The 9,506-nt window shown below is 37.1% G+C and overlaps 1 protein-coding gene across 1 annotated transcript; it reads left to right on the top strand.

Moving 5' to 3' along the window:
* The first annotated feature begins 4,197 nt into the window (after positions 1 to 4,197).
* Positions 4,198 to 8,138, top strand: LOC113310471 (protein kinase dsk1-like). The gene is made up of 4 exons (XM_026559163.1): positions 4,198 to 4,599; positions 4,716 to 5,690; positions 7,154 to 7,201; positions 7,280 to 8,138. Exons 1-4 carry the CDS (start codon positions 4,369 to 4,371, stop codon positions 7,730 to 7,732), a joined length of 1,707 nt encoding a protein of 568 aa, XP_026414948.1. The 5' UTR covers positions 4,198 to 4,368; the 3' UTR covers positions 7,733 to 8,138.
* Positions 8,139 to 9,506: the final 1,368 nt, after the last annotated feature.

Below are 9,506 nucleotides of genomic sequence, written 5' to 3'. Positions count from 1 at the left end.
AACCTGAGTGTGAACTGGAGAAACAAAACTTAATGGAACTGAAGTAGGAGTTGATTTTGCTTCTTCAGATGTATCAACACATAAATCTTGAGAAACAGATTCACTGATTAGGTCACAAGGTCCAGTTAATTTAATAGAATCTCCTTCATCAGATGAGAACCCACCACCATGATTAGACTTAGAAGTAATTCTGGAAGCTCCTTCTGGATCTTCACGATTGTAGGTCTTCTGGCCAAAAGATTTATCTAACGTAGCGTGGAGCATACGCCCAAAACTACTCTTGAGATCCTGTAATTCCTCATTTGTTAACAACCCGTTCAATTGAAGAGAATTATTATCAACTGGCTTATTGATATCATCGAACGCCTCCATGGATCGAACGATACCAATTTTCATGTACCTTGATGTACGATAATAGGGTAAACACCTGTTCAGAGAACCAAGTTTCTCTGGTTCCGAAGAACACAACCTTAAATCGTTAAAACTGTTGATTTAGACTTGACCGACTCTTTTCATTACAGACTTTGCCTTATAAAGATAGGCATTTCTTCCCTTGCCATCCAACGACTATTGATTCACCAGGTGGTTACCTCTCAACCGACCAGTACAACCTATTTTTAATTACCACTCCTAACTACACTAAATAACACTATTATTACTTAAGATAGACACATATGGAATATGGGCACTCCCTTACCCTACAGGGTACATGAAATATTCATCCTAAAAACCATATCGGCACTAGTATCGGCATGGTATTCATCTTGAAAAATCATGTCGGCACCAGATATCGGCATGGTATTCATCCTAAAAACCATACCGACACAAAAAATAGTAGGGTATTCATCATGAACAGAAGCCAGACGTGGATTGACACTAAAACTTATTTAGTTGAAAACAATTTATTTGTTGGAAACTAAATAATAAGTCCAATGATGATCATGTGAAAATCGCCTTGAAATATCTTACATGTTTTGTGTGAGATAATCATTTGATGTCGACTCGGAAAGTTTTGTACTGATTATTCGATCACTTAAAAATTACTTATAAGCTAATAGTTTGTGTGAGACAGCTATTGCCGTCTTCTAAGGATGTTTCAATGATTTAAATGGGAGTTTAAAACAATTAACCTTTGTCTGGATACAACACAATATGCATACCAGCATGCAAACTGTTTATGGTATGATTCAGGTACGGAAACCTTGGTATGCAAACGGTTTTAACTGTTAAATTCTGGGAACCAAGTTTGCATACCAATATGTGAATGGTTCTACTTGAGTTAAGGTCAGGGACAACAGTATGCATACCGATTTGCAAACTGCTGGAAAATACCATAGTCCGGAAGCTATAGTTTGCGTACCCGTTTGCAAACTTAATGGTTAAAGTTCTAAAATCGGTTAAGTATTTTTTCATACTTATGAAAAAAATACATTTATGAATTAAGGAATGCAATCTTTGCAAACCGTGGCTTAATGTTCATGAATTGATTCTCATGAATTAATCCGATTTTGATTCAATTGGTTCATATATATTTCTGTGAAATGGTGAACAATTGAACAACTCTATTTGAAACACAATTAGATTCAATTTGATTATCTTTCATGTTTGTTTGATCATCATAGTTGATCTAGAAGTGTTAGATGAATATGGTTAAGACAAAAGTGTTCATATGGCTAACTTCGGTTAACTATTATTGAGCCAACTCAATATACATGTTTAGGTACGGTTACCCATATCTAAATGGAAGTATATTTCATTTGTGTGTAACAAGCTAAGATCATCAAACCATGATTTGAAAGACTATATAAGAGAGAACTCTAGCAACTGGAAAACTTAATCTCGTCACTTTCCTGTGTCCTAGTTGCAACTAGAGTCGATTCTCCTTTAACCTAGGTTTTTCCAAAATCATTATAGGTTAACGACTTGAAGACTTCATTTGGGATTCGTGAAGCCAGACCCAACTATTTTTCTCTGTAGTTGCGTGATCTGATCTTACTTGTTCTATCGTATTGAGTACTATCTTCTCTAAGATTAACTCGAGATTTATCTCCGATAGGTAAGATATAAAATATAATCACAAAGCTCTTCGTCTCATTCTTTGCGATTCCACAATAACTTCTTCTACTACCATATAGTTAAGTCATTGTGATGTGATTGATATTTCTAGGCTACTCTTCGGGCGTATAAGACCGGATTATCAATTGGTTCATGTTCACCTTGATTTATCAAAAGACGGAACAAAACTTCATAGGTACTTTTGTGGGAGACATATTTATCTCTCAGAATAGACTTATCTGTGGGAGACAGATTTGTTTATAAGTCTTCGAACTTTGAGTCGTAGCAACTCTTAGTTGTAGGTGAGATCATCTAAAGGGATTCAAGTGCGCAGAATCCGGCGTGGTTCAAGAGGCGTAAGGAACGCAAATGTACCTTAATCGTTGTGAGACTTGGTGAGGGCCCAATCCGAAGTTAACTTGTAGTAGGCTAGTGTCTGTAGCGGCTTAATACAGTGTGGTGTTCAAATCTGGACTAGGTCACATGATTTTTATGCATTTGTGGTTTCCTCGTTAGCAAAACTTCTGGTGTCTGTGTTATTTCTTTTTCGCATTATGTTTGCTTATATAATTGAAATATCACAGGTTGTGCGTAGTTTAATCAATTGGAAAATACGACCTTTTTTGTCGGATAGTAATTGATTGGCACTTGGGTATTGGTCTTTGGTATTTTCCAAGTTATTTATCATATCAATCGGGCTCACATATTTTTCAAAAATTTATTTTTTATCAAGCGTTTGCGGGATGCATATTACATAAAATCTGCAGGTATATCATTCAATAACTGTCCTTTAATTGTGGATGATGTTCTTCGTGAATGAAAAACATCAACCCATAACCAATAGATACGATTGGGAACATCAGATATATAATATGTGTATGATTTCTGAAATATACAACCCGAAATCGAGAAATTGGAACCACATTATATGCCGATTGTATTAAAATCGGAGAATAAAATGAATCTTAAATGCTAGTATGGTAGTACATACTCAAAATAATTTTGTACTTGGCAGTATAGAAAAACTGTTGATTGTTTTTCAATCGACGAGATCGATATATCCTTACCTTCCTATTGTAACTACATTTTAACACCAAAAAGTTTAGACTATATTTGATAAAATTATTGGCAAGTATATAACCTAATACCTACAGATTCTGGGTTGACGTTCTTCGTGGATGAAGAAAATCAAAAGTAATTGATGATTGTGATTATCAGCGGATTATTCTTAAACCCATAAAAATTTCAAATTTTATGAGAAAAAAATTCTACATATTAATGGATTTTGAGAAAATTGAGAATAAGTGGGAGGATGAAAGTTTTAATACTAACTAGGGGCAGGGAAATACAAACATAAAGGGTAATTTAGCTAGACACCCCATATCCTGTTCTGCTGGGTGGAATGCTCAAGACCCATAACCAGAGAATGCCCAATTTAGGGAGGATATTTTTCTCTCCTTAGAGCAACTGCAGTGGTACGAGTATAACCAAAGACTAAAAAAAAGACCAAATTTGGGTTTAGTCCGTCGTGTGGCGTAACGGAGGGAGAGTAAATTTGGTCGCGCGTTGATATAAAGTTCGTTTGATCGTCAAGCGTTGATAAAGATTACGCCTGGAATCAGGCGTTGGTAAAGATAACGCCTGAAATGGGGCGTTTATAAAGATTACGCCCGTGGGCGTTTATATAGTTAATTAGGGAGGTGTCATGTTTTAGTGGGTTAATAATAACAGATGTTAAAAGGGTAAGTTAGCTGGGTTGAATGATAAAGCATTAGCAAGTTGTTAACTTTACCGACGCCTGGAATTTGAGCGCACACTATATCAACGCCCCATTCAGGCGTTAACTTTATCCCCGCCTGGAAGTCAGACGTTAACTATACGAACGCGTGATGAATGGCAAAGATTATATCAACGCCCGCTGTGTAGACGGAGATTATATCAACACCCGATTATATTTGGGTTTGATCTTGATCGGCGACCAAATTTAGTCTGGATTTTAGTCTTTGATCAAAATTTGATCGATAGTCCGTCCCACGATGCCTGTCCACTGAATCAAATATTTGGGTTTAGTGGTCCACCCTGGACGCTCTTAGCCATTGTCTGGCACTGTATGACACAAAGATGGACACAATCCCTCTCTCTTTAATCAATTTTCATTCTTCTATTCAAAAAAAAAAAAGTCTCTCTCTCTTCATTATTGAGTTGTCGCCACCAACAATCAAAATTGATTGAGTAAAGAAGAATCAAAGTATTATTTCAACTTCTCCACCAGAAAATCAAAAACCCCGATTTCTTAAAAAAATCCCAATTTCAATGGAGGATCAGAAAAGAAATGATGAAATCATTGATGCCGATGATAAAAACAGTAACAGCAGTGATGATAATTTCACATCAGAAGATGAAGGAGCAGAAGATTACACTAAAGGGGGTTATCATCCTGTTCGAATCGGGGATACATTTAACAGAAATCGTTATGTTGTTCAGAGCAAACTCGGTTGGGGTCATTTCTCTACTGTTTGGCTTTCATGGGATACTCATAATTCAGTAAGCCCTCTTCCCCTTTCACCCAAATTTGTTCAATTGCTTGTTTATTTGTGGATTTAAATTCTGGGTTTGTGAATTTCTTGTGAAATTTTGGTTACTTCTTGTTTAATGTGTAGAGATATGTAGCATTGAAAGTACAAAAGAGTGCACAGCATTATACAGAAGCAGCAATGGATGAGATTACAATACTTAAACAGATATCAGAAGGAGATTTACATGATAGGAAATGTGTTGTGAAATTATTAGATCATTTCAAACATTCAGGACCAAATGGGCAACATGTTTGTATGGTTTTTGAGTATTTAGGTGATAATCTACTGACAGTTATTAAGTACTCGAGTTATCGTGGGATGTCGATTAATATGGTTAAGGAAATTTGTTATCATATATTAGTTGGTTTAGATTACTTACATAGGAAATTGTCCATTATACATACGGATTTGAAGCCGGAGAATATTTTATTGTTGTCGACGATTGATCCAGCTAAGGATCCTAGGAGATCTGGGTCTCCGCTTGTTCTTGCTAATGGTAAGGGTAGATCGGTGGTTGAAGCTGGATCTTCGAGACAAACTAAGAGTTTAAATGGAGATGTAATGAAGGGACAGAAGAAGAAGGTTCGGAGAAAGGTGAAACGGCCAGCACCCGGTTGTACAGGGAAGGAAGTTGTTGAGGAAGCGGAAGTGAATTCAGCAACAGATGGGGCAGTTGAAGCTGCTTGTGATACAAATTCAAATGTAGTTAGTAAGGAAGACAAGCCGGATAGTTCTAGCTCTAAAGATAATTCGTCCACTGTTGATGAGGCAAAGGATACTCGTCATGCAAATGGGAGACCAAGTCGCTCCATGAGGCAGAAGATGTTAGAATCTGTTGAACTCAAGTGTAAGCTGGTTGATTTTGGCAATGCCTGTTGGACGTACAAACAATTCACAAGTGATATTCAGACAAGACAGTACAGGTGTCCAGAAGTTCTTCTTGGATCTAAATATTCTACCTCAGCTGATCTATGGTCCTTTGCTTGCATTTGTTTTGAGTTGGCAACTGGGGATGTTCTCTTTGATCCTCACAGCGGTGACAATTTTGACAGAGATGAGGTACGCCTGCAATTTCTCATTCTAATTTGAATATAATTGTGCCTTACCTTCGAACTTTACTCTCTCTATACTGTTCATTTTAGAATGCATCACATTAACCTGGAACCTAGTGTAGTCATCACCAGCGTTTGGATAACTTACTTAAACAAGTAATTGCATGAAATGGATCTGTACTGTACGTTAGTTGGTAACTTGAGTGTTAAAATTTACCTGGTGACTTGAGGGTTGGTGCAGTTGTTTAATTGCTTGATAAAGAATGTGTGTCAACACCACATGTGTTGACAGCTGACATGTCCTACGACGTACCATGAAATTGAAGTTATGTCTAAATATAAATTGGATGTCTGCCCATAGTGGTCCACGACAACAGGTCTAAAGATATTGTTTAGCAAGTAATTTGATGATTCATATATGTGGCATAAATTATCTTTCTTTTTCTGGCCTCCATATTTTTGATAGGCAAGCCATCTGGAATTTGTTTGTCGGTTTGGCATTTGATGTGGGATGTCAAAGTTAGAAATGAACACCTCTTAGGTTTACTTCAACTTTTATCAATTTATAGTCCATCTTAGGTAGTTATGTCACACGGCTCATACCCTCTTCTTTCTAGGTATTATATTTTACCTCCCTCGCTTAAAGACTTACTTTTATCCAGCTTATTTGAGCTCTAGGAAACTTCTTTTCCATTCACATCTCTTATCTAAGCTTTCACTCGTGTATAATTCAGTACGGAACATATAGTCACTTGTCTGTACTGGGCATATTCCAGAGGTTTCAATCTTGTTGCTTGCATAAATGGCTTCAGTCCAGCATGTGTCAAATAAATTTTACATATCTGACAAAGGCTTATTATAATAGTTGGTTTACCTATGTTTGCTACATAGGAGGAAGAGAACTATGAAATGCAGCATGAAGTTGGTTTTGTCTGTGGTTTAAGTTAGTTCAATGGGAAGAAACAGATTCGATGGGAAGGGTTGGTGAAGTCCATGTTAATTTTTTTTATTGTCACTGACTTTGAGTCATATTATTGTGTTTCTTCACGTGCTAGGCAGAATGAAGCCTATAGCATAATTTTATTTCGCTGCACCTTGGGTTGAAAATTGCTCGAGTTGTGAGTAGATATCTCTTTAGTTCTTTTTTCATGCTATCCCACTGTAACCTTGCATCATGCCATTCGTTTCATGCTGATCTCTATTACCTCAGTCTGCTTCTTCTGAAGATTGGGCTGTCATGGGCTGCTAGTTCCTTCCATATATAGTTCTAATTAGCTTATCATCAATTCTGTGATTGGAGTCACGGGTTTATTTTTCAGGAACGAGAATCATGTAAATTTCTTGTTTTGGTAGTTGGTTCATTCTTATGTATAGAATGTATAATATTAGTAAGTCTATTTGAAGATTGAAAACAAGTGCTCAGAACAGGGTTGAAGTATGGTTGATTACTGACGATGTTTTCTTTCACAGGACCACTTAGCTCTAATGATGGAACTACTTGGAATGATGCCACGCAAGGTAAGCCGATTATCCCTGTGAATACTGGAAATGTCTCATTTTCAGTTTTGTGATTCTACGCTTATTTTGTCTTTTCAGATTGCATTAGGTGGACGGTATTCACGAGACTTTTTCGATAGATATGGTGATCTAAGGCACATTCGTCGGTTACGTTTCTGGCCCCTCAAAAAGGTTCTGATGGAGAAATATGAGTTTAGTGAACAAGACGCAAAAGAACTGTCCGACTTTCTGGTACCCATTCTGGATTTTGTTCCTGAGAAGCGACCAACAGCAGCTCAGTGTCTTGAACATTCTTGGTTCACTTCACGCCCTAGTCTTCGTGAATCTTCAGCGCCAGCAGTCCAAACTTTAGCTGCAGATGGTGATAATTCAGATATGAAAAGTAGGGATAGAGATGAAAGAGAAGCAATGGAAGTAGGTCTGGGGAAGATTGCTATTGATGGAACAGCACAAGTTGCACAACCCCTTAAAGATCGTCAGCCAAGTTATTCTAGGCCCTATACAGCGAAGACACGAAGTACTAATTCTTGAAGGTAGTCCTTGGCACAATGTTTTCTTTATTCAGATTTATTTTATTGGTCCACATTGTTTATCCACTGCAGCTCTCTATCAGATGAGTAATGAGGAACTATTTCTTCCACGTCAGTGATATCCAACGTTGTGGTGTAGACTGTAGATAAGTGTGATTTACCGAGTAATGAGTCATTGAGAGATATAGTATGGTCCAGTATGGAAAGATCAAAGCAGGCTAAGTCAATACAAATTAAGAGAGAAATTATTTTTGCTCTGTTTCGACTTTTGAGTACATTTTCAATGTAACCTCGATCAATTTGTACACTGGGGGTCCTGATAATTCAGCTTTTGTTTTGCATCTGGATTGATCGTATTTTCAGAATTCCTTGTGCAATTGTTTTATGGTTTTCAATTGCCTGCTCAATAAGAGTTTCTCAGTTGCAGCTGTTGCTATTTTGAAGATATTTCGTTATAATTCTTGAAACGTTGATAGAAGAAGTGTCAGAAAGCTTATATGTCTGACACTCGAATAAACAGTTATACTTTAAACATGATGCACCAAAACCATTGTGTTATATGACACGCAAAACAAAGCTTATATGTTGACAGCCCAGACTAAACTGTTCATTTTACCGGCTCCAACAAGTCTAGGTATTGGTCTTGGAACATCTTCAAGTTCAGGTTTTGGTCCTGCAACATCTTCAATTCGTCCATGCATCTTTTTACTTGCTTCGTGTAATTGTTCTGCATTAACATCAACTCGTTCTGCACCAGCTTCAACACGTCCATGCATAATCGTACTCGGGATGGGTCCTCTATCGACTTCAACTCGTCCATGCAACTTTGTACTCGCTGACGCGCGTTACCAAAGTCCGGGCAATATTGGTCCTGCACAATCTTAAACTTGTCCATGTAAATTTGTCCCGACTCGCGTTAGCATAGTTAAACAACACAAGAGCCATAGTGTTGGAAAACGATTAATAAAAAAATAATTTTTTAAAGTTTTAATAAAAAATTATAATTTATTGTTTTATTTTGTGAATGAAACTTTTTAGTCCCACATCGTGGAGTTTCCAATTTTTAGTAGTTTTAAGAAACTATATAAAGCTTTTAGTCCCACGTCGGGGAGTTTTTCTTCTTAAGTTGTATTTGTCAATTATATAAAGAAATTCACTACTTTTGTAAAATCTATGGGAAAGGGGTTGCTCTATATTTTAGAGGGACCCCTAAGGGAAAATATTTTATAGCGGTTTTTAAGCATTCGCGATTTTCCTTAACGGTTTTTTCGGAGTTGCCAAGCTCAAGTTGAGCATCTACTACATATGCTAGTAGTATGTGTATTAGGGTGTTTTATCCTGGAGATATCCGTCCTGTGAGGGCTATAGCATCACTCTTGAGTGTAGCCGGGCGCTAATGTCTTAAGGACAGCGTGTTGAACACGTGACTCACTCTATTTTCCAAAGTTTTGCCTTGTTGCTGTTGCGGAGATACGGGGAGCTTGTTCGTTTCGTCAAAGCAATCACTTCCATTATAAAGGAGCTAAGTATCAATAACTTTTGCTTATTTGATTTTTCTTTGTTTTTGATTATTGCACCCAACAATCTTAAGACATTATCATTTGTAATAATCGAAAACGATTGATTGGTTTGTGAATCATGGATGTTAATTGTGGAGTGAAAAACAAAAACGAATTTCTGGTCAGCTGTAGAGTTTCAATTTTATCTTTTAATCTAGAAGGAATTTCGATGAACCCTTTTGACACAACGTAGTAGACATCCTGATAGTTACCCGC

Source organism: Papaver somniferum, chromosome 9 (assembly GCF_003573695.1).
Source record: "Papaver somniferum cultivar HN1 chromosome 9, ASM357369v1, whole genome shotgun sequence".
NCBI lineage: Eukaryota > Viridiplantae > Streptophyta > Magnoliopsida > Ranunculales > Papaveraceae > Papaver > Papaver somniferum.
This window is presented reverse-complemented; position numbering and strand designations above follow the sequence as displayed.

Bases quoted from the DNA above. Each gene is read 5' to 3' on its own strand.
- LOC113310471 (XM_026559163.1), top strand. From the start codon at position 4,369: ATGGAGGATCAGAAAAGAAATGATGAAATCATTGATGCCGATGATAAA. The intron at 4,600-4,715 runs GTAAGCCCTCTT...TTTAATGTGTAG, and splicing joins CATGGGATACTCATAATTCA to AGATATGTAGCATTGAAAGT. The intron at 5,691-7,153 runs GTACGCCTGCAA...TTTCTTTCACAG, and splicing joins ACAATTTTGACAGAGATGAG to GACCACTTAGCTCTAATGAT.